The sequence below is a fragment of the Poecilia mexicana genome, unplaced genomic scaffold, assembly GCF_051168715.1.
Source record: "Poecilia mexicana isolate PSO_F unplaced genomic scaffold, ASM5116871v1 scaffold_7, whole genome shotgun sequence".
In the NCBI taxonomy this organism is placed as follows: domain Eukaryota; kingdom Metazoa; phylum Chordata; class Actinopteri; order Cyprinodontiformes; family Poeciliidae; genus Poecilia; species Poecilia mexicana.
The window spans coordinates 10,834,661-10,859,492 of record NW_028263376.1 but is presented as its reverse complement, the minus strand read 5'-3'; the positions used below and the strand labels follow the sequence as shown (position 1 = coordinate 10,859,492).

General features: G+C 39.7%; 2 protein-coding genes across 5 annotated transcripts in view; both read left to right on the top strand.

The window, feature by feature from the left end:
• Positions 1-8,669, top strand: part of LOC106903884 (helicase ARIP4-like) — a 57,527-nt gene extending 48,858 nt beyond the window's left edge. For all 4 annotated transcript variants that reach the window (XM_088007038.1, XM_014967907.2, XM_088007040.1 and 1 more), the window contains 6 exons: positions 1,152-1,327; positions 2,108-2,304; positions 2,454-2,653; positions 2,773-2,862; positions 3,089-3,184; positions 3,674-8,669. In XM_088007038.1, coding sequence (XP_087863164.1) covers positions 1,152-1,327; positions 2,108-2,304; positions 2,454-2,653; positions 2,773-2,862; positions 3,089-3,184; positions 3,674-4,713 — 1,799 coding nt within the window. In that variant the 3' untranslated portion in view covers positions 4,714-8,669. The remainder of the gene's footprint in view (positions 1-1,151; positions 1,328-2,107; positions 2,305-2,453; positions 2,654-2,772; positions 2,863-3,088; positions 3,185-3,673) is intronic.
• Positions 8,670-10,580: 1,911 nt separating this feature from the next.
• tmem115 (transmembrane protein 115) lies at positions 10,581-20,198 on the top strand. Its single transcript, XM_014967911.2, has 3 exons — positions 10,581-12,113; positions 13,493-13,857; positions 16,536-20,198. The coding sequence occupies exons 1-3, from the start codon at positions 11,622-11,624 to the stop codon at positions 16,840-16,842; spliced, it is 1,164 nt and encodes a 387-aa protein (XP_014823397.1). The 5' UTR covers positions 10,581-11,621; the 3' UTR covers positions 16,843-20,198.
• Positions 20,199-24,832: the final 4,634 nt, after the last annotated feature.

Here is a 24,832-nt window from a genome sequence, read left to right as displayed (position 1 = left end):
TCCACAGCATGTCCAAAACACATTTAGACAGTAAAACAAAAATCTGGTCGGGGGAAGCTAGAACCGAAACCATAAATTTTCTGATTGCAAGACGCTTTCAGCCACTTAATAAATGTTTATTCATGAACAAAAACCATAAAACTAAACAAATTGCCTTTGGCATGAAGCCAACCTTTGATGTTTTTTGAGTTTTAGAAGATAAAAAAACATGCCTTTTGGATTACTATTATTAATTTTTTTATATATCCCGTTGTATCATTAATTGCATGATTTCTCTTAAATCACATATGTCAGAGTCAAGGCCCGCGGGCCACATCCGGCCCGCGAGAAGGTTTTTTACGGCCCCTGGGATGATCTTGATTTATTATTAGAACCGGCCCGCAGACCGCAGCAAGCCGGCACCCCGTCTGAAAAAAAAACTATCTTCCTTATTTGAACTGTAAGTAGTTCTTTAAATGTTCTGTGAGATGATGTACTTACCCATGTATCCATAACAACCGGAACTTTCAATATCCACCAAGTTATTGCCGAAATATACCGTCTATTAAACGAGTGCCCCCGGATTAATTACACTCTCTGCAAATGCAGCTGCGAAGTTACCGTATTAACCCCATACTTGCTGGAAAGTGCAACGTCTCCCCTTTCAGAAACCGTTGGAATTTTTCCACTTAGCGCTACGTGTGGCGGAATTACGGTACTGCAAATTTAGATGTGTCGCCGGCGACACATCTAAATGCCTTGACTGTGACATATGTGGATTAATAGATTTTTGCACTTTATTTTATTGTATTTCAATCCAATTATATTTTAAAAATATTTCAGTTGTGTCTGTTGAAAATTAAAGATTACTGACAGAGCCATAAGAAAATATTGCTTTATTTATCTGATCATATTGGAATATATTTGTTAGGTTTTCAGTAGGTTCAATTAGGTTCACTAGACTATATGCGTCATTTAAAAAAATTTCAATGAACATTCGATCAGTCCGGCCCTCGGCTTGTAGCTAAATTTTTTATTTGGCCCTCCATCCATTTGACTTTGACACCCCTGTCTTAAATCTTTTCGCAGTTCTTTTGTCTCACTCTTTTTTCACAATTTCAGCTACGTATACTTTCATAAAATTAAAATCTTGCTCTCCCTTCTTCCACCAGACCGTGTCGTGGACGACCTGAACCCTGTGCTGAATTTCACCAGGAGGGAAGTCGAGTCCCTGCTTCACTTTGTGGAGGAGGAACCGGATCCGTCCCAGGTCCGGCTGCTGCCCGGAGAAATCAGGGAGAGCGTTCTGCAGAGAGCTCTGCATCTCTACTCCCACCTTATCACCAAGGTAGGTGTATATCATGCATATTTAAAATATTTAAAAGTGAACTAAAGCCAAATTAGTCAAATTATAAAAAAAAAAAACTGCAGGAAAACTTTTAAAGGTTGCAAAAGACGTCAGTTAAAACTGAGGCAAAGGTTCACTTTACAGCAGGACAGCAACAATAAACATATGACAAGAGCTACAGTGGAGTAGTTGTTGGCATACAGTAATTAAATGTGTAGAAGGTCTGGATTCTAGATAATAGATTCTTGCAGTTGAAATGATTAATCTGATTAATTGTGATTGATCAATCCTTCTGTTTGTAAATATGTTTAACTCGGGTCTCCTCAAGTGCTATCATTTTAGCTTAACCCGGTTTAAGTTCTGCAAACAAAATCTCATACTAAGCCTCTTTCACTACGCTGGACGTTACGTCAAGCAAGCTGACCTTTTCACATGTTGATGTTTGAAGTATTTTTTTAGCTGCAAATGATCCAGCGTACACTAAACATATTCAATGTTATTGTATTTTAGGCAATGACATAAAAAGGAATTTAGTTGTCTCTTTGCCTTTTTTCATGTATTTCTAATATTGTATAAAAAGGCCTAAATGGTTCAATGAAAATGTGCAGAATGTGCAATTTTTTTTTTTTCTAATCTGATTGACAGAACAATCAATTACACACATAACTTGCAGTCCTAAAGGATATGAATACTTTTGCAGGGCACTATTTAAAAAAAAAAACTGTAACAAAGTCGATTCAAATTGGAACTCTAATCACCGATAATCTTCCTCTTGTTCAGCAACCCTTCCCCCATGAGTCCCTCCTGATAGACCGCAGGGAGCTAAAACTGAGCAGAGCTGAGAAGAAAGCCGCCAAGAAGGGCTATGAGGAGGAGAAGAGGGCGTCTGTGCCGTACACACGCCCGTCCTACGCTCACTATTACCCTGCCAGTGATCAGAGCCTCACCAACATCCCTGCTTTCAGCCAGAGGAACTGGTCAGTGAGTTGCTGTTGACAAAATATCTAGAAATAAATCATTTAAATGCTGTAAAGTTTTCTACAACAGGTTCTCTAATCAGATTTGAACCCTTCTAAAATGTGCATTAACAGTAAAGTAACTAAAAAAACAAACAACCTCTGTTCAGGCGCCCTCCAACTCGTACAGAGGAGAAACCAGTGGCGAGCGTCCGGCCAGTTCAGTCTGCATCAGCTCCCATGATGCCCCGCCATGTGGCTGCGGGTTCAGGCCCAGACCGCGGCTCCTCTTCGTCCAGCCTCGGAGGCTTCCCTGTCAACTGCCTGCAAAAAGCCGGGGTGTTTGTGCAAAAGATCGTCACCACCACTGGTAGGCAAGCAGTGCAAGCGTTTTTGTCTCCATCCATTGTTTTGTTTTTTTGTTTTTTTGTCGTCGTTGTTCGTACATAAGCCTCTGAAGTTTCACAAGTTGCTTCTGATCTCTTTCAGACATAGTGATTCCAGGTACCAACAACTCAACAGACGTTCAGGCGAGGATCAACGCCGGAGAAAGTATCCATGTTATCAGGGGCACAAAAGGTGCAATTCCAAACTCTTAAACTACATTTAACTTCTGATTTTCCACTTTAAATTAAATGGTACAAGGCCTTTTATTTTTGGCATCTCCAATCACTATCTGAAACTTAATAAACATTAACAATGCAGTGTCTTTCTTAAAAATGTAGTTATTTTTGATACTTTAGGTAAAGTTACATGTCAGTAAGTGTGTATACTAAAAACAATGTTTACTTCTTCTTGTATTTAGGGACATATATCAGGACATCTGACGGCCGAATCTTTGCCATTAGAGCAGCTAACAAGGCTAAGACCGTGGATGAGAGTGTTGCAGCTCCTCCCAAAGGTAATTACCTATTCATTCATTAACATTGCATCTCAACTTGAATTTTATTTATATATTTTTATTGCACAAAGTAGTGAGAAATTGAGAAGCTAAAGAAAAATGAAGGATGGCTTTCTATAAAATTTTAAGAATTACAATTTCAAATGCCTAGCTTTTACTTTTATTGTCACATTTTGACACAGTTATAATGCAAGTCTTTCAGGTAAAGTGGCATTCACTGTCTGTATTCCTATGCTTCTCAGCAAAATGACTGAAGCTCAGTTAAACTGCATAGAGAGACTCTGAAAATTTCAAAATCTTACCAAAATTTGGACTTCAGTCCAAACTGACACATTATTCATCTAAACCGCAACATTTCAGCTTCAGTAACGCAAATGGAGTGTTTTAGGTTGTCTTTTAGCAAAAAGGTTGTATAGAAAATACTGTTTAGATATGTAATAAGTTAGATTATTATTTTAAAACCAACGTTGATCGTCTTTCTTCTTTCAGACTCGAAGGCTCCAACTCAGGAAGTTTCCTCCGGTGGCAGCAATGGTTGCATATCCCCTGACAGGAAACCAAAGGCACCCTCCAAGGCTGCGCCCCGCCCTCTTTCCCCCGACAGCCCAGAGATCATCAGCGAGCTGCAGCGCTACGCGGCCGGCTCGGGGTCCGACGCCGCAGACGGAGAAGCTGAGGGCGGCACCAACGCCCCGCCTTCTAACAAGCTGCCGCAGAAAAATTGTGGCAGCACTTACTCTGGGGAAGCCTCGAGCCACCATGATGCCTCAGTCACTAATGTAACCCAGCCAAACGTGGACACCTGCGTTCCCCAGGATTTGAGAATAGGCAGCAAGCGTAAAGCCCCCAGCCCATCAATGGAGAACCGAGCAGGCAAGCAGCCGTACGCAGGCAAACACTGCTCATCTTCACCCGGGTTCCCATTCTCTGGGGGCTACGGCCTTCCCCCAATGGGTCTCAACTCGGCCATGTTGGGCGGTTCAGTGGGGCATCCCCTATTCATGGGGTCGAGCTCACACTACTTCCAGCCACCCAGCAGCCAGCTGGGCGACCCCGCTTACATGTACCGAGACGTGTTCGGCTTGAGTGGAGCCAGCACCACCCCCTCTTTCTCATCTCAGTCTTCGTCGACCACAGTCACGACCTCTGCCTCGTCATCTCCCTCTGTGTCAGTCAGCGCCGCCGGTTCTCTTCCGGGAGCCCTCCCGCCGTACATGTTGGGCCCCAGCATGGCCGGGATGCTCCCGCCAGGCTTCCCTCTGTCGTACAGTCCGTCTCTGGCCGGCCTGTACTCTGGGTCGATGCTGCCAGGTCCAGCTGCCACCCCAGGTCCAGCCGGAGCCAGTTTCCTCTCTCAGTACCCCCAAACTGCAGCCTCTGGCTCCTCCTCGTCCTCCTCCCCCTCCTCGTTTTCCCCTTCAGCGCGCTCAGAAAGCCACCGCGCCCCGGTTCTGGTGAACGGCGGGGAGGTCAGTGGCGGCAGCAGCTCCGATGATGATGATGACGTAATCGAGATGATGGGACAGTAAGACAACTTTCAGTTTGACATCTGCGTCAGACTGCAATGTCCTCTGAGGGAGGATGGACAAAGAATTAAGGAAAGTTAAGGTCTAAAATCTTCATTTTGGTCACCTGTATTGCCTTGGAGGAATAACCTGAGGGGTGACTGAACAGACTGGACACTGAGTGACAAATGTTGATGCTGAATATCAGAATGTGAAGCATTTAAAAAGATCCAGAGGGGACCAGAGGGGAGGGATTTTAAATTCTATGGACTTTGAGCTTCCAGATTTGTTTGTCCAATCCTGGTATTAAAAAGCTCATCACTGGACTGAGAACTGCTGAGTGTGAGCCTTTAGTGACGACAAACGGCCAATAGTTGAACTGTTAGAGATTCTACAGTAGTTCTGCAGCTTTGCAAAATGTGAAGACTCTTTGCTTACAGCTAATCAAAAAGGCAGCCAGAAGCTGGAGTTTCTCTTTATGCGATAGTTGAGGTTTTCTTTAAGTGAGGTTTTGTTAAAAAGTAAAAACTTTTTTTTTTTGGTATATTTAAAATAAATGCAGATCAGTTGGACCCAAAGCCTGAAGTTAACAGCTAATCTGTTAAGAGCCTTAGAACAACTCCGCTGTAACACAGCAGTCCATGTGAAGGCTCTGTCATGTGTGCAAACCATCATTACACAGACGCTGATGATTACATAAACAGGAAATTGAGGTTGGAGGCTGTGCGCCACCAGTGATCTTCCCGTGTGAAACGCACACTGAGAGTGGAACATGTAAAGTGTCTCCAGTCAGTCATATTTTGATATTAAAATTAATATTTTCAAGAAGAAAAAAATGTAACTGGAGTTTAAGTGGACATGATACATTTTTGCACTGCCTTACCATGCTTATTAGGCAGTTACTCTGTCCAGAAACGTGGGCCTTCTCCTCTGTTGCCACTCCGCCTCCTGTGCCCACGCCCTGTGTAAATAATTAGCGCATCATCACCAAGTTTACTTCCTAGAGTATGAAGCTTTGGCAATTGGAGTTTGTTTTAAGATGGTGGAAGCCTGCTTTGGTCTGAGCTTCTTTTGGACTAGCAATTAGCTTTAGCCTTCAGCCCAGGCTAATCAGGATTTCAACTAAATGGACACCAGAGTTAACCGAGCTAGTAGGAGTCTAACCGCTTAAAACATCATATCAGAGCCTCACTTTGAAAATCCTGACCTACCCCATTAAAGAAAAATGTCCTTCCAGCTGAGGCAGCTTGTAGTAAACGTGTTCAGTAACTGAAACTTTTTGTCATTTGTTGAATACTGCTACTGAATATTTCCTTGGACATCGAAAGAAAATAGCTAGAAATATCAAACCAAACTCAAAAAAAAAAAAGAAAAGAAAAGGATTGTTGCGCTTAATACTTCACTGCCAGGACAGGATGTCTTGTATTTTTTTTTTCTTTTTAAAGGGTGAAATGATGTGTCATCTTAAGGCTTGATGAGGTTTGAAAACATTTTACTGAAACTTAAAAAACTCCAATGAAAGAAGAATGTACGAATAATCAAATGCCTTCATATCGGGCCTTTTTCTGTCTGAAAAGATTCCTTCTATTTAGGTGTGGGGTGTGGGATGGTTTTCTTTTCCTTTCTTTTTATTAATGTGTACTGTATTTTTATGTAATCTACTTTTACAAAAAAGAAAAACAAACAGGTGATTGCCTAAAACCAGGCAGGTGGGAAAAAAAAAAAAAAAAAAAAAAAAGCTAATGAGGTGTCATCCTTGTAGCGGAGAAACAACCAACAGAAGATGCCTTTATTTGCCTCCCATCTTTCTGAATGTTAGCTGTGAGAAAGAAGAGGTAAGGGGAGACTGAATCTCACCCACAGTCTTACTGTAGCCTAGTTGAAAAATGATGCAAAACACTCACTAAAGCCTATATATATATATACTGATACGACCCTAGGGGGCACTGAGCTTCACAGCCCCCATCACGCCCCTCAAAGCTTTGGTTACGCTGGTGTTGTTACCGTGTTTGTGTCGGCGTCTTGTCTTTCTAAAGGTTACAAAAGGAATCATTTTCAAGAAGTGAAAAATGCAAACTTCCGACATCAATTCACGCCTTCACTCTGCTGCATTGTTTTGTTTTGTCCTCACTCATCGTCTGTCTCTGTCCTGTTCCGTGAGCAGAGTTGAAATGTAAAACCAAACTTCATTTTGGAGATATCGTGTGGCTTTTCCAAAAAAAAAAAAAAGAAAAGAAAAACACAGCACAAACTCACCAGAAACCTCGAAAACAAAGAGGATCGCATCATAGAGCAGGTATTGATTGCAGAGAAGAAGTTCACAAACGGCATGGGCCGGTTATCGGTAATGAGGTGATTCAAGATATTTATAAACTTAAGGTTTCCAAATTTAAAAAATGTTTTGAATTAATCATCTTACGGTGTAAAGCAGAAACATCCAAAATGCATTCCACAGGCCATTAATGACCTGACCTGATTTTCTTTATTTATTAACTTTTGATTTTTTTGTTTGTGTTATAATTCACGAATGCTACAAATTTGATCTGTTGGACAGGCGGTCAAAGCGAACAGAGATTTTCATTGACAATGAAATAGAAGATGCTACTTTTAGTAATCGCATATTATTTGTTTCATCTTAATTTTATTGCACTTAAAACTGGGGTATTCTTACTCAAGGTTATCCAACCATGAGAATCTCCTACCAGCCCATGCCTAGTCTATAGCAGCTCTGGTTGAGAAATGCATATCCGCAGCATACACTGTGCTCCACTGTAAAACAGACAATCTGTGTACGTAGGTTAAAACAAACCTGACCCGTTTCTTTTCCCCATAACTCATCTTCAGCTTCAAAACCCATCCGCTTTGATAAACCATATGTTTGTATGTTTCCCAGAACAACAGCGGCTCCAGCTTTAAAAGCTACCGGCTCCTCACATGAACACGGAACTCCAAACTTCATCAGAGCAACACTCGAGCATTTCTTGTCAATTTGTTTTTTTTATTCTTTAATGGATCTGTTCTTTATTCTGAAATGTTTACTCATGCTTGTTTTTGTTTTTTTTTTCTTGGCTCTTCTCATTCGACAAGTTCTGAAATATTACCAAATTTAATTTATTTATGACTTTGCATATTTATTCATTTGTATTTTTATTTTTGTACAGTGTTTTTCTTTTTTTGGTTTCCATTTTCTTTTCTTGAGAATGTAAGATTTTTATGGTCCTTGTTAGTGTTGTTTTCCCGATAGATGCCTCAGACTTGTTGGAGGTTTTTGTTCGCTCATGATGAACCGAAAAATGACCCAACAAAACAATTACTGGACCAACTGATTACTGTGTTTGCTGAGCAAGATCCAGGATCTGAGAACAAACTGGCTACATCTGAAATACTGTGGAATAAATGTGGGGGAAAAAAAGAGACAAAAAATGGCTACGTATAGGACAAAACTCTAAACACTACATTTAGTATTTGGACACGTAAGTATTCAAGTGGATTTTAAGAGACATTTGTCTGAATTTAAACTTATGTCCTGGATCTAAAAGAATTAAAAAAAATCAGCAGGGGAAAGGAAGCAACTTCACCAGATGCTTTTCATTCCCTTTTCCATATTTCACCACATCTTAAGTTGTTTTGTCGTCCCGTGATGCCAACGAGTTTCCTCTGTGATAAACTTTCTGGCTCGGCTTTTGCTGTGAAGACTGACCTGCTTACTAGTTTTACAGATTTTTACTTGAATTTACATATTTATTAATACGAAGCGGTTTGAGCAAGCAAGCTGAGCCGACTGTCTGAATTCCAGTTTAGCCGAGAAGGTATATTAAGAAAAAAAAAAAAAATGAAAAATTTTGTCTCCTGGCTTTGAGGATGTTCTCTGTTCCAAGCCTGTTGAGCAGATGATCAGTGCTTCATGAGAATGGATCGCCATTTTACATGTTTTTTGTTTGTTTCATTTGACTTTGTAAATAAAAGAAACATGGTCTAAATATTTTTTCCCCCTATTTTCTTTATCTTATTTATAGATGCAAGCTACAAATGACTGACCACATGATGGTGTGTGGATTTCAGTTTGGCACTGTTTGATTTAGATTGTCTGCCTTTTCACCCAGGATGCCATGATGTCATGGGGTGGCATGAGCGTTCAAGTATTTTTTATTTTTTTTTATGCTTTTGTCAGAAAACCTTTGATTAAGATAAATGTAGAACAGTGGAAGAATTATTTTTACGTTAGCAGATTCTTCAAAAAAAACAGTTTGGGTTTCTGAAACAAATGAAGAAACACCCTGGCGGTAGTAAATTGTTACATTTCTTGTCCACCGTTTATGTGGGGAAACTCCACTGCTCACACACACAAACTGACTGACCGCGTGCAAAGCTGGCAATAATTGGCCATTCCTTTTTATGAAAATAAATTTGCATGTTTATTGTCAGTAACTGTTGTTGTTAGAAAGGAACATTCAATATTTAGTCCTGTAGCAAATGGATGAAACTGAAACTTTAAGGACTAAATTCAAGAGAAAGTTGTAAATATTTTCCATCCTTTCATCAAAAAAATGAAAAGATGGGGAAAAAAACTACCTAAAGTTGACAAAAATAAAACATTTAAAATTTACTTTTTTTAAAATTCTCTGCATTTGAAAGGTTTTTCTTTATTTTCCCTCCATTTCCACTCGTTTGTACATATCTGTGCTTCCATTTGGTCATTTATGCATCCAGCCTAACAGTAGCACACTGGTAAAATTGTTGGATGAGAGGACATCAGAGTGAAAATCTTCTGTTTTTTTATCCTACCTTAATCTTATTTTATTCTCTTATTAGAATTTACGTTAAATTTTCTTGGCAGACATTGAAAAATCCCTTTTTATTTTTTTGTTTTTTCTTGGCAGGTTACTTTAGTTTAATATATCTTAAGTGTCACTGAATGTCCGCCAAAAATAAAATAGAAATCGGACTACTCCAATGAGAGGTATTGCAGGTTTTTAATGGATTCATTGAACATCCAATAGTCGAAGCGTTGTGGTGATTAACAAAGGCAACTCAAATCACTAGATGTCATGCATGATTCTCAGGCAGAAGAAAAACGGCTGCAAAATCACCACATACCTGCTAGACTAGATCTAAATTGTGCCTAAAAACCAGTCATGTGCTTAAATATGTTACATTATCCGCCATATCAATAAATAAAATTTGAGTTTGACTGCAAATGTGTGTGTTTCTATTTCGCTATTGGTTGTTGTGTGCACATCGTATATGACTCAGATCTTTATATCCGTCTGTTTTTGCATGTGAGGCTTTCTATTGCTTTTCCATAACTCAGAGAGAAAATTGCTGTTTAGACCTTTTTCAAGTTCCTCTGTCCCACTGAGTCAAAATGTTTGTATGCGTGTATCTTTGTTAAATGTGATGTTCAGAATAAAATGAATGCACTTGCAACCTTTTCGGTCTTCATCTTAGTGCAAGTTCAGATGGAAGTATATGAATGACCTGTTAGGATATAATGGAGTACCCAAAAATTAAAACAAAATTTGAAAGGATTTTTCCCAATATTTCTGCATAAAAAGAACTAGTTTAATAAATATTAAGTTAACATGATAAAATCAATCACAGTTAGGATTCCCTCCTGATATATGATTTTTGTAGAGTAAAGCTGCTTTCATTGTGCCAAATGGTGGTTCTACAAAATCTCGGTTTGGTGAGGCTGAATACAAATATACATGCCATGTTTTTCAGATATTTATTTGCTTAAGTAAAAAAAAATTTAATCAATTTCATCGCCGCTTCACACACATGTGCTCCTTTGTGTATTTCAGTCATAAATTCCCTTTCGAAAACTGCCTTCAATATGAAAACGTTAAAGAGGAACTACCTTTAGCGCTGTAGTTAACAACTCAATTACCCAGCATGCTCTGCTCCAAAGCAGTTACGTGACGTTTCCACATCTATTGCTGATGACGGTGGTAAATGGCTGGGAAGATAAGTGTCTCCTAAAACAACATTATTTCGCCAGGCAGATTTTCTATCCATAGGCAACAGAATGAAGAAATGAAGGTTAAGTGATCCAACAGCCGGTAAAGTTTACCAGACGCTTCTGGGGTTCTTCAACGCGTCTAGCTTTGTTTCCTGGGCCTGTTGCTAACGTCGGGAAATCCTCGGGCTGACTCGGCAGGCAAACACCAGGACAACAGAGCAGCAGACCGAAGACTGGAGCTCCGGGCTGCTGCTTCACTACGACCAGGTTTCTCTGACACTAACTGGGTTTTCTCATCTCCAGAGAAACTGTGTTGTCTTCATACTTTGTGACGGACGTGAATAATCGTACCTGAAGGGTTAGTTTGACAGTTTGCCAGCATTTAGCACTCCGGTGGTTACCAGCTAACTCAACCAGAAGCGTCAACTTAAAAGTAGACTGCTGGTTGTATTTGTTTCAGTTTGAAATGTACATATTTGACTCCAAGCACGCTCCAGAAACCTGCTAGACATTTGTTGGCTCGTTGTGCTACTACCTACAAAGTGAAGGTGACTAGCTTGGTGGCTAATTCAAAAAGCTGCCTAGCTGAGGTTATCACATACTTTGGGGCTTATCTACAAAGTTTTTTAGCTTGTTAAGCTGTAAAATTATGACTTTCTATCAACGTTACCGTCTTTAGCTACACAGAGTATGTTGTAGCTTGCTTTATTTAAAGGTAAAAAGCCTGACGAGAAGTATTTAAGAACCAGAGGCAGCTTTATCCACATTCCAGACAGCTGCTGGATGAAGGCTCACAGAAAAGCCTGGATATTGATGTCGCCAGGACTCGCCAGTTTCTCCAGTTCTACTTGTCAGTATCGCTCCTCCAGCTACATCTAACATCTGGCGCACCAGAACGAACTGACCCGCCTGTGAGCTCTCTCTTTGGGCTTATTTGCTCAAGGAACATCATCCTCCAAGCAGGCTTAAAATGAATCGTTACCTCCCTGTGGCACGCCAGCACTTCCTGGCCGCGCTCGCGAGCACCAGCGTGGTGGTGAAAACCATCAGCGCCGTGGTGGTCCTCCTCTACCTGCTGGCCTGGGCGGTTGACACTTCCTACGCGCTAGGCGTGACCCCTGGCTACCTGTTTCCTCCCAACTTCTGGGTGTGGACGCTGGTGACCCATGGGCTGGTGGAGCAGCATGTGTGGGGCGTGGCGGCCAGCGTGGGGACAGTCATGGCCTGTGGGCGCCTCCTGGAGCCCCTGTGGGGTGCCCTGGAGCTCCTGATCTTCTTCGCCGTGGTCAACGTGTCAGCGGGAGTCCTGGCAGGGCTCTCCTATCTCCTCACGTACGTGGCCACGTTTGACCTGGACTTCCTGTTTGCTGTGCGCATCTATGGAGCTGCGGGCTTCTTGGGAGGTGTCCTGGTGGCTCTGAAGCAGACTATGGGGGACACCACTGTACTCAGAGTCCCACAGGTGAGACTGAAGGTTCCTCATAAATAAGTGTGTTTACAGTGATGTGTGTTTAATGGGAGTGTATCATCAGTGTAATGTTGCACAAGTTAAACAGAACGGTGCTCTCTGGTCCTTCTGTTTGTAGAGAGTTTTGAAACATAATTGTTTTTTTTTAATTTGGACAAAAATCAAGTGTCAAATGCAAACACAAATGTAGTCACTTCATTCTGGAAATATTTTGCTTTTAATTTGGATGAACACAATCTTAAGAACACTGCACACTTTGTGCTCAGCTGTTAAGCAAGTTATATTTTCAATTATTCCTTTGTATATCGAATTGAAATATGCATAAAGCTGACAATTTCAAAATAATAGTGAAAACACTGGAACCAGTCGGTTCCAGGGGTTTTTCTTACTTTGGGTTTCAGGTTTTTGTTTTCATAGGACTTTAACACATAAGACAAAAATATGCTTCAAGTTCTTCAATACACCAGAATTAAAAGATCATACCTATTTATTCAAAGCGTCTCTCTAGATTTCTTTTTTATTGTTCTTTTTAGTCAAAAAAGGTTCAGACATGTTATCTTTTCATTATGTTTTTTGTCATTTAGTCTATGTATTCAGCAGATTATTGCTGAATATCACAGCGTTTTGTTGACGATGCCCCCTTTAAGGGCTCATTCTCTTGTAATGCCCTGTTGTATCGCGACGGATATTGTTTGCGTTGGCAAGCAAATTCAGACAATTACCTTCCTCAGTCAGATTAGTGTTTGATAAAGGGATGTTTTATTTTGTGCATGATAAACATAGCTGTTGGTTTTTCAAGTCATTGGTTAATATGTTGACCTCTGTGTGACCTCACTTCTCTAACATGGAAGTCTGTAGGGGTCACTTTTAAAATGTTTATTTCTGAACACATTGGTGAACTAATTAACCAATTAATTAATAAATTAACATTATTAATTTATTATGCAACAGCATGGTGTGAGTGTTAGCATGAACGTTAACATTTCTAAAAGCTAATTGGACTCCATTTATTTTTACTTGTCTGATTCACATGATGCTTTAAAGACCATTAGTTTGACTTTTGCAGCTCAGTCTACTAAAGAAACGATCTGCCATTTCAGCTGGGACAGACAGAAGCATTTGACTGTAACCTCAATAAAAACATGGAAGATGCTGCCCAACAAACCAAGCCGTACTACCAACAACAAAACGGCATATGGTTCAGTTTTTAAATTACCATAATCTTGTTTTTTTGTGAAAACTGAATTTCGTTTACCTCTGTCGATTTAGAAAAGGACTTTCCCCAGTTTATTCATTTACTTATTTTAAATTAAATTTTTTGCCAGTCACGTTCCCGAGTCTTTTCACCCAAAATGTTCCCCGTTTGGTTTCAGGTGAGACTCAAAGCTGCCCCGGCGTTGGTCCTCCTCCTCCTGGCCTTGCTGCGACTGTCCGGGCTGCTCGACAGCTGCGCCCCGCTGGCTGCGTACAGCTACGGTGCGCTGTCCGGCTGGGTCTACCTGCGCTTCTACCAGAGACACAGCCGGGGCCGCGGGGACATGTCCGACCACTTTGCCTTTGCCAGTTTCTTCCCTGAGGCGGTCCAGCCGGCGGTGGGGCTGCTCGCCGGTCTCGTGCACGCCGCCCTGGTGAAGATAAAGGTGTGCAGGAAGATGGTGAAGAGATACGACGTGGGGGCGCCATCCTCCATTACGATCAGCTTGCCAGGGACGGACCCCCAGGATGCCGAGAGGCGGAGGTGAGGTTCTGGTGAATAGATTGTTGGTCACAGATCAGTTGGTTTTAAGTAACTGTATTATTCTAAGCAATCTAAAATGAAGTTTAGGGGTGGGGGGTGTTAGCAATAAAAAGGATCAAGTTAAACTATAAATCATGGGATGAAACAGTTTTCCTTCCTCTCGGCTGCTCTGAAATAAAAGGCTCCTTTTTGTCTTGTCTGTTTGCGCGGTTTGTTATGCAGCTGTGCTGTTTTTCCCAGTTGCAGCCTTCCATGAATTCTTTCACACACTCACAAACACCTTCTGTCAAGCTGTTAAACATTATTTTTCCATGAGCCCGATTGTCACAGAGGCACTTCTGCAAGCTGCTGTTCAGATTCAGTAAATGTTCGATGCAATCCCAAACACGCACATAGTTTTAGACAGTTTTATTACATTTATTCAAACAATCATGGTATTTATAGTGTAAAAAAATGATGCTAGCTATAGCTGTGCAAAGGCAGATTTTTCTTTTGCACTTGGTTCCATTTGTTTTGTTTGGTGTTTTCTAGTTTAACAGATATAAGTGACTTAAATGAATAAATGTAAATTATTCTTAGACCTCTGAAATTTCTTGATCTTGATTAGGTCCATTAGAAGTTGAGGCCTTCTGTCTTTTGATTAGACTGGGTCTTAATCAAGATCGAAATGTAGATTTATTCAGCAAAGCTCCATTCAAACAATCAAGTGAAGACATTTTACTTTGTTTTTCTCCGGGCTGTCAGACATGAAATACCAGAACAGACTAACATTTGATAAATGCATTCGGTGTGTGCAAGAATTTGCTGAAGTGGTTGTAGAAGAAATTAAGAGTTACCATAGAACAGCTGAATCACTATTTGGGTGTGAAGCAACATTGCTTGGCAAATGTTTTGATCTGTTTTTATCTGTAGGATTAAGAAAAAATTGAATAATTAAAGGCGGTGTTATGCAAAATGTATGCTTTTTGAGCTTTGTATCATGTAATGTTTCATATATAATATATTCTCATCAAAAAAGGTACAAGGTTTTCAAGATATTTTGCAAATGGAAATAGGAAAAGTGTCACTTGTCTCTGCTTTCAGTCCTCCAGAGTCATTAATTTGTAGAACTGCATTTTCCTGCAACTATAGCTGCGATTCTTTTGGTGTACGCCTCTTCCGCTTTTGTACACATACAGACTGAAATTGTAGCCTAACTTCTTTGCAAAATAGTTCAAACTCAGTCAGATTGGAAGATTTAACATCCATTGTCAAATCTTTCCACTGATTCCTTAATTGGATTTTGACTGAACTGTTGTAATGCATGAATATTCTTTGATCTAAAACCTTTCCATTGTTACTGTGACTGTATGTTTAGCTGCTGCTGAAAAGTAAACTTCTGCCTTACTGTTTGCTGTGTCTACAACGCTACTTGTGGCAAACTGTCCTAATGGCTTTCTATCAGCAATGGGCTACTTCTTGCCACTCCTGCAGCTCCTTAGTTCAGGTGGATGGCCAGGTCTTGACAGATTTTCAGTTGTTGTAGTCTTTTCAATTTTAAAGACTACAACAACGGTGATCAATGAATTGATCGCCACAAGATCAATGTTCATATTTTGCACGCCTGTAATACATTTGCCCTTTGGTTAGTGTTTAACTGCCCTTGATGCTCGGACCAGATGCATAATTTAAGTGGCTCATAGGAAATCGCTACAGTGGAAAAGAAGGAGTTAGCAATGCTCTTAGATTGGTATTTTATGGTTTTCATGTAGTTTGTTTACTGTTGTTCTCTGACAAACCTCCAAAGCCTTCCCAGAGCAGCTGCATCTATGCTGACAAAGTACACACAGAGGGTGCTGTGGTTTCACATAGTGGAGTTCTGAATGCACCTGATTGCACTGGGTTTTATTTAGGGGTATCAGGAGCTGAAATGTAACAAACATTCTGCACTCATCCCCCCACCCCCAAGAGTGGGTTTAATGTAAGCAGAAGACAGATTTTTCATCTAGAATGTGGGTGATGAAGACTTGCTCTTAAATCAGGATTTCCACACATCCTTAAAAATGGATGTGGAATTTTAATTCATGTATCTAAAAGTAAGGCCTTTAAATGTCTTCTTTTTTTTTTTTTCTTTTTTTTTTAGAACAGTAAGTTAGCCTTAAATATGTTAATTACAGGTCTTAAATTTTGGCGTGGCAGGATTATTTCATGTTGCAAATGTAATTTTCTGTCAGGCAAAAACTTGAGTTGTGTGCAGACATTTTCCTTGAATCTGTGACTGGAGACAGTTAACTAGCTGCTAATATACCCCTGCCAGCTATCTAGCTAGCTTTTTGGTGTTTATTATGGGTAAGTTCACATTTATTGCCAGTTAATCGGACAATGTTTGTATTTGCCACTGACTCACTTCTGTTGCCAACCTATAAGATGCCGTGTTCATTCTTTGCAAAAGTCTGTAGAGAGCCAGATGCAGTGTGAGAGGCACAAGAGCCATAAATAGTTTTTGCTAAGCTTGGTTGTAATGCAGCATCATTGCCCATCCATTCCCTAGATTTGTAGTTTCTTTTCTCTTAAGTTAGAGTTGGCAATAGCATCAACAAGTCTGCAGATGCCCTGTAAATGTGCGTTTCCTCTCAGCTTTACCTTACATATCCTGTTGGTTTTAGCAATCATTGTCTCCTGTTGCCTCTTTGATGCAGACAACTGGCCCTGAAAGCTCTGAATGAACGCCTAAAGCGAGTGGAGGACCAGTCCGCTTGGCCCAGCATGGACGACGAGGAAGAAGACGACGACGATGAGGTCCGAACCGACAGCCAGCCGCTCCTCCCTGGTGGGCACGACACCTCGTCCTCGGCCCAGAGAACGTCCAGAGGGCCCTCAGGCGCTTCCCTGTCCTCCACCTCCCCATCGTCGGCGTCACAGAGCGGCGGGACAGCGTCCCCAAGTGGAGTGCAACACCCCGAGTCCAGCATCATCACCTTCGAGGATGCAAGCTCTAGATCATAGCAAGTGGAGCCTCTGGTGTATGCAGATGCACGCTCTCGTTGGTGTCACTGAGCAGTATGCTAGTGCTTCACGCGTCCACGGCTGGTAATACACTCAGTAACAATGATTAGATGTCGATATTTCACTCTACACAACATCTGTGATGAGCTAACATGAAATTGTGCTCTCAAACTGTCTAAAGACTGTAAAGTGCTTTCAGTTCAGACATGTTGGTCACAAAAGCTCGGCGCCGTTGGGCAAACCTAGTTACTACTCCTTCCCACGTGCAATTGAAAATAAAAGAAAATCTGTGTGTTAGGGCTACATCCTGACTTGCAGAACTCTGATCACTGCTACATGTATTTCACCTTCTTTCTGAAATAACAAAATCATTGTGCAGATCTTTTCTAAGTCTTTTCAGAACAGACGTATTTGTCGTTTTGCCTGCCTGCTACAAGAAATCGGTTGATGACAAAGACGCACGAAGTTATTGATCCTCTGTTGAGTGCAGATGAAGCTGCTTCTAGTGACACTTGCCGCTGGTGTGTTGGTTCCATTTGGATCACCAGCTTTGTAACACAGTATGAACAGCGTCTCGGTGGTACCAACCTGCTGAACGGCGACGCCAAGCTCAAAGACTTGAAGTGCCAGATGATTCTCCAGAAACATTTTGTTTCCCACAGAGAGAGAAATGGAGAACATTACCTGTTTTTATTTTTCACTGCTTTGCTCAAACAGTAGGAAAAAAAAAAAACAAAAAACTTTTGTTTTTCTTCTTCTGGTTCTGTTGGTCTCTAAAGGAAATTAAAAGTTTGTTTTCTTTGATCTAACAAGACGTGTTGGGCCTGTCGCGCTGCTGAACGTGGTTCAACTCTTACACATCCTGGGGTCTGTAGCCATTTCAGTGGGCTATGTCTTCATATTTACTAATAAAACAGTTAATAATGCACAAGAGAAGTGCAGAAAATAGTTTTTGGTATTAATAGACAACAGTTTTATGACTTATTAATTTCAGTTCATATTTTTATTTTTTTTTTAAGTTTTACACATTAAACCCCGTGAAAACGTAGCTCCACCCCTACTGTCGCATTGATTTATATCCCATGCGTCAGAAAATGCCCTTGCTGGAACATTCTTTATTTCTAAGCTCTAAAGTGTAAGGCAGTTAATGATTTTCCAACATGGTGAACAACTAAATAGTTTCATCAATATCAACATGAAGTCCATGCAGATCTAAAGGTCAGCAATTCGTTCAATTTCTTGGCAGTCGTTGCTGGAGATGTCACATTTTATTGTGGGGAAAAAATCAATTCCTTGGAGGTCTGATGTTCCCCGTGTCCTTTTTGATTAACGTCATTAACGGACAGTTGAGTAGTGGAAATGATTACTAGGATGTCAAATTGGTAATATATATATATTTAAGTTTAGTCACTTCAGTTGAGCTGAGAAGATGAATTAGTTTTAAAGCTGCACCATCTCTTCTATTTCCTAATTAATATCCTAATGTTCTTGTAATTGGTGGGGGCGTGGGGTAAGAATCTTACCCCAATTTGGGTGTGTCCTATTAAACAAAAAAAGTACTGAATGTTAAACATAATTATGATCTTGGCATCTAATACATGTTTAACTTTTCACGCAGTTTTCCCTCATTGAAAAGAGGTTTTTGTCATTGATGACTCACTAGTTGCAAAAAAAAAAAAAAAAAAGTAGGAAAAACTATTATTGCCTAAATTAAATTCACACAGGCAAGAGCATCCCAATGTATTAAAGCAGATGTTTGAGTGTGTTAGTTTGGCAGTTGTCTTGTGTTGTTCCAGTATTTGTCCCTGAACAGATTTACCACAATTTTGCTTTCAATTACACACACACACACACACACACACACACACACACACACACACACACACACACACACACACACACACACACACACACACACACACACAAATGGTCAGATTCTGACTTAAAGTGCATATGGGTTTAGTAGAAGGACAATATACTAGTTCAAAAAACCTTTGAATGGCTGCAAACAAAAAGAAAAGTGTCAAAGTAGCCCGATGTTAAGAAAACCTTCTAATGTGGCTGAAAAAAGATAATCCTGCAAAGAAGAGTCGACCAAAATTCCTCTGTTGTGGATTATCACAAATGCTGAATCACAAACCAGGATGACACATCTAGCTATTAGATTTAGGGAGCAATTACTTTTTCCACATAGAGCCACGTTGGTTTGAATACCCCCCCCCCCCCTCCCCTCCAGTTTTTAAAATCCTCTTTTCAAAACTGTTTTTTATGTTGACGCCGGGTATCTAAAATTAACATGCTTTTTAAGATCCAAAGCTTGCAAAAGTGACAGGAAAGTAAAAGCAGAAGAAATCAATTCTGGGAGAAGTACTTTTACAGCTTTGTACAAACCAGAAATGAACGGGAGCCTGCTGGTAGAGAGTCTAGAAAAACTAACTTTACCTGGAACGACCTGAATCCAACATCAGGGTGAGGGTATACATTTGATCATCTGTCAAAATGACTATTAGTACCCAGTATTTATGTTAAAAATACTAAATTTTTTACATACCAGCATATACTGATTTTATACTTTTTACATACAAAAAAAGCCCAGCGTCATAGTGTCAAATTTATCTGCCACCTCACTTCTGCTTGTGTGTTGTAATGGAAAAACATCAGAAGACTGAAACACATTGTCACCGTTTATGAAATAACTGGGGTTTTTAGACTGAGTCTAGTTAGCTTGGTTTCACCCAATCTTTGTTCCGTTTCAGATTGTATTGAGAAGACAACAATACACAATAGGCCAAATATTTCCTCAGCTATTTGACTGGTTATTCCTGTTTTGTTGCAAATAGAAAATTGATTACCAACATAAAAAAACCAAAATAATCCTGAACATCAGATTGCTTAGCATAATGCTACATATGAGTTACAGCGGATAAAGTGCCTATTGCTCTCAATTATAAAGGCTCGTCTGGATGTGTAAATTATAACACGTCAAAGCTTCCAGGCACCATTCAAAGAATGTTTTTTTTTTTTTCTTTCTCGGCTAAAACTCTTGCAGATAATATTAGCCTTCATGACTCACTTGTGGAAACTGTCTTCCCCCCCAAAAAAAATTGTCAGGAAGTGTTTTTCTTTCATTATTTTAATTTCCTAAATGGTTTGGAGAAGTGTCATTTTCCTTTTCCGTCTCTGTGTACGCTTCACCAGAAATCTACTCTTTTCTAAAAAACAAAAAAAACAAAACAAAAAAAAAAAACGACAAAAAAACTGCCTCCTCTTCTCTCTCTATGCTGTGCAAAGATACTTGTGTTTCGGTTTTTGAATACATTATCTCACAATTAAATAAAATATGATTGTAAGAAGTTTTCAGTTGTGGTTGTGTCCTGTTTGCTTTCCTGGATCTGGAAGAACAAGCCCAACAAAGCAGACACTTACTTACAGCAAGGCAGTGAACTGAGAAAAAAAATAGCCTAAATTCTGAGGCGGTGCACTAACCTGAGAGGAATATTGAGGCTTTTATTTTGAAATTTTCAGTAAGCTTCATTTTAAAGGGCCACACTAATCCCATGTGTAACTGGTTGAGTTAAACGAGACATAATGCCCAAAACATTCCGCCATCACTGTAGTTCTGACATTCTGTTCAGCCCGACACTCTTGAATTTTTTTTTTCTTTTATTACGACTTTTTTCAATGTTCGTGGCTTTATTTGGCAGTATTCCAACAGTAAGGGGGAAAGACATGCGGCAAAGGAACCGAGGATGGAAGTCCACCTGAGGATGGAAGTCCACCTCAGGACAGGTTCCAACGCTTTTAAGGCCTCTTAAATTACTTCCAACATTTTCCATTTTTTGTGATGCTAACACTTACCCAAACCAGAGCCATTTTGGTTCTGACGGAGGTCTGCTGCAGTCTTCATGAAGGGAAGTTATTTTAACAGTAGTGAAATAAATACACACACACACACACACACACTAAGTGGCCATAGAAACACCAATGAATCCAAAATGAACACTGGGTTTATTGGACTTTTTTTTTTTATTGTGGGGGAAACTGGAGTGCCCTGAGAAAACCCATGTAAGAACAAAGAGAACAAACACCACACTCAGCATTCACTCTATTGGTAACATTTGATATTAAAAAGAACTATTTTCTAAAATTGATAGATTTTGAAGTGATTTTACTAGAAAATCAAATGAATACACAGAAATGCTAAACACACACACTCACTCATTGCTGTTGAAACACCAATGAACCCAACATGGATGCTGGGTCTATTGAACATATTTCTGTTTTTGAGAAAAACCCAGAGCACCCGGAGAGAAACGGTCATTCTCTCCCTGGTTTTCCACCTGTTTGCTGCCAGACTCTGGAACACGTTCTAGAACCAGTGATTTACATTTACATTTGCAAATCTCCATCAAATCTCCATTTGCAAATGTAAATAGAGATTTACATTTGCAGCAGAACCTGACGATGCTTCATCTCCTGCATGATCTCCACTGCAGAGTTCCTCAACCACAGATGATGCAGACGGCTCATTTTCCATCCAGTGCAGTCTCCTCTTGGCTGACTGGATTCTGCACAGGTGGGGTGGGACTTCACACGTCTCTGTTTAAAGGGTTTGCATATGGCTTCACGCAGGCCTTTGAAAAAACACGCAACTAAGGGCAGTTTCTCTGCAACACATTTCAAGACTGACACCACAACTATTCTGTCCAATACTGCGTTTTCTGTAAGAAACTTCCCACAACTTGACTGGATCCCCTAAATGATTTACAAATAGCCTCAAATATCTTCTGGCTATGGACTGAGATCGTTGCTGGGTCACCATCAATTTCTTCCTCCTGAACTTCAGCCCAAACTTTCTCTAAGAGGCGTTTATGAATGGTACGAACGTCCCAAAGAGAGAAGTGAAAGCCTGAAGTTTTAATAACCTGGACAATCAAAAAAGTGCATCAACAAAGACAATGAATCTTTCTTGTCTTGTAAATGTGAAGCCTGTTTCCATTTTTCCACCACAGAAGCTGACAATCTAACTGTCCGACAGAATTTCCCCCTCAGATGAATCAGATGAATACTCTGAAACTTCCTCTATAGGAGATAAGGAAGATGAGAATTCATTAAACTTTGGTTGCAGTTTAAATTCCTGTGCCCCTGGATGTGATGCGATATAAAGAAAGACCAGAGGTAAAACAGGTTTTTTATAGAAATTAAGTTAAACACAGACATCTACAAATACAGATCATCGCAAACTCTTTTTTGCGCATTAATACATTGTATGGCAGACTTATCAAATGCAGCATAGCCACAATGTGTATCCACCAAATTGCGCAGGTCTCTGTGCAGCTGAAATTATGGGATAAATATACACTAGATCTCTCCTATGTCCATAGTCGTCCAGAAGAAATTAAGTGAAGAAATGACGAAATTGCAAGCGGCCACGCGTTGTTTCGGCGCAAAAACTAATCGGTTTTCAACTTTAAATTGATCGTAAATTAAATTTGTTTGAGTTGTGTAATTATTACAGTTTGTATCCTAAATTTCAAACTAAATATTAAATAGGTACAAGAAATAATAATTTAAATAAAACTATGTATGTTGAAATATAAAGACCTCATCTTCACCCAAAAACATATTTGATATTTGGAAAGACAAATATCCTAAGGCAGTTATACAAATGTCAACATAGACATATTAGTATTAAAAAGTAGGTATGTTATCAAGGTTTATTAGTGATATTTACAAAGCCTACGCTGAATCACTTCCTACAGCCTTTAAAACTGTATTTGCCAAATCCTTGGCAGCCATCTCGCTTTCACATCACAACTGACTTTAAGCCAGGAACTTCAGATTATATTAGATTCTAGTTACACCTAAACCTCCACCGGTCACAAAACCACAGCAACTGCTTCAAACAACACTAAAAATCCAAAGACAGAAGGATTTACAACAGCAGAATATTTCTCAGCTCATTGACTCTCGGCAGAGAATCAAACCAAACCAGCACACCAAGAGGCCTAGCGTGGGCCTTCAACAGCGTTAGCATCACCCGGAACAGCTCCTACCTGGAGATGTCTTCTGTTCCGCCACTGGAACAGTTGCTTGACCTAACCAACCTTTGATGGGTCGGGCGGATCCGCCATGCACCTTGTAGGGAGTCCTCAGCTTGATAGTAGTATATCCATAATCGATCAACTGCTACCTCCAGATGCCATTATATCTTTTTTTTTTTTCTTTTTTTTTGATGCCATTATATCTCCTCAGAAAGTCCATGGTCGGGTCTCCCCTTGTGTGCTGCTCTATTTAGACACAAAAAATGACTTCACTAACGTTATCGGTGAAAAAAGACAAAAAATTTAGAATAAGGTTTCCGAAAAACAACTTACCGAATAACCAACGCAGCGATTTCAAACATGGCGCTCCCGTGGCCTGCTCGTAAGTCAAATACAAGACGCCAAACTAGGCCTCGTGGCAGACGAACACTGACATGATTTCAATCGGATTCCGCGTCTTGGGAGATCAGAAAATATAATTTTTAATCCAGGTCCCAAAGTTCATGAATTTCAGACCGACAGCCTCATGTCTCCGTACGGCCAGATGCTAGCAGCGTCTTTTTCTTTTTTTTTTTTTAAACGCTCAAGTAGAAGTTGCGCCATATTTCTATCTAACATGGCGCATGCGCGCCACGCTTATTAATAACAAAAATGGCGCAATTCGCCACTGTTGCCAGATTTGACATTTTCCAGTCCAAACACAGGGTAAAACTAAACCTGTAAAACCTGCCCAACTGAAAAAACAGTACAACTCTAAACCTCTAATAAAACTCATGTTAATAGCACTATGTGTTTTATTCATAATCTTTCCCTAATATATTTTAAGAATAATTTAGAGAAACAGCAAAATTTTACATTAATTTTTTTATAATGTAGGACTGAAGATTTATTAATTTTTTTTAAGGTTTCAAAATGTATATTTTTCTAAGAACTAATACAGTTTTAGAAAAATTAAGAGAAAAACTAAAACTATATGAGAGACAAACTTGATTTTTATGTTTTCAAAGCTTAATACCAAACTGCTGCTCCAGTATGTCCTGACTCTTATGGGGAATGAAGAGTGTCAAATGACAATAAATAACTTATGTAATAATTATTCAAGTGTGCCATTAATTTTTAAAACTCTTCACTGTCCATAGATCTGTGTCTTTTGATCTGTCTTTAAATAATATATGTTTATTCATAAATTGCTTATTTAAAAATGTACAATAAAGTTTTGTTAAATACATTTTTCTTGGTCTTTGATTATTTTTTTGCAAATATAAGTCAACACATCTTAATTAAATGTTCAGCTTGGATTTCATTTAAATGCAAATCATGAGCTTCTTGTCGTTTTTGATGTTTATGAACTAAATGAACTTTATTTACTGGTCAGAATCCAGAGCTGTGCAGATCATTACTTCGACTGTGATCTCTACAGAAACATAGACGCTCAGCCTTCAGTGAAACCACCAGTCAGATTTTTTTCTGTCAAAAAAAAAATCATCTATTCCAACCATATTTATTATCTTTCAAGTCCCTTACTTGAACCATTTACTGAAAGAAAGTTGCAAAATTGCAAAATAAAAACAGAATTTTCCTCCACTTTTCAATTTTCTATAATGTGTTTTGAAAACAAATTCAACTTAGAATAGCACTAAAGCTGGGTTTAAAATTCAATTAATTTTCTTTATTTTGGGTTTTTTGTTAGGGCGGGTCATTTTCGACCCGTAGGACAAGGGGAGTAAACAGAATGTTAGGATTACACAAAGGTTAATGGTGATGGAAGAAAAAATATATAATTTTAAAGAGACATTCTATTGATGGTAGAACAATAGGTGCCTCCATGCATTGCAAGGGAGGCTGTGACTGACTGCTCTATGCATATGTGGCAGGCCCCAATAACTCATTAAGTTAAATATTTAGAAAAAACAATCATTTTGAATTTCAACTTTTAACTTCAACAA

Excerpts from the sequence above, each read along its gene's own strand:
- tmem115 (XM_014967911.2), top strand. The coding sequence starts at position 11,622 with ATGAATCGTTACCTCCCTGTGGCACGCCAGCACTTCCTGGCCGCGCTC. Across the intron at positions 12,114-13,492 it reads CTGTACTCAGAGTCCCACAG|GTGAGACTCAAAGCTGCCCC; the intron begins GTGAGACTGAAG and ends GTTTGGTTTCAG. Across the intron at positions 13,858-16,535 it reads CAGGATGCCGAGAGGCGGAG|ACAACTGGCCCTGAAAGCTC; the intron begins GTGAGGTTCTGG and ends TCTTTGATGCAG.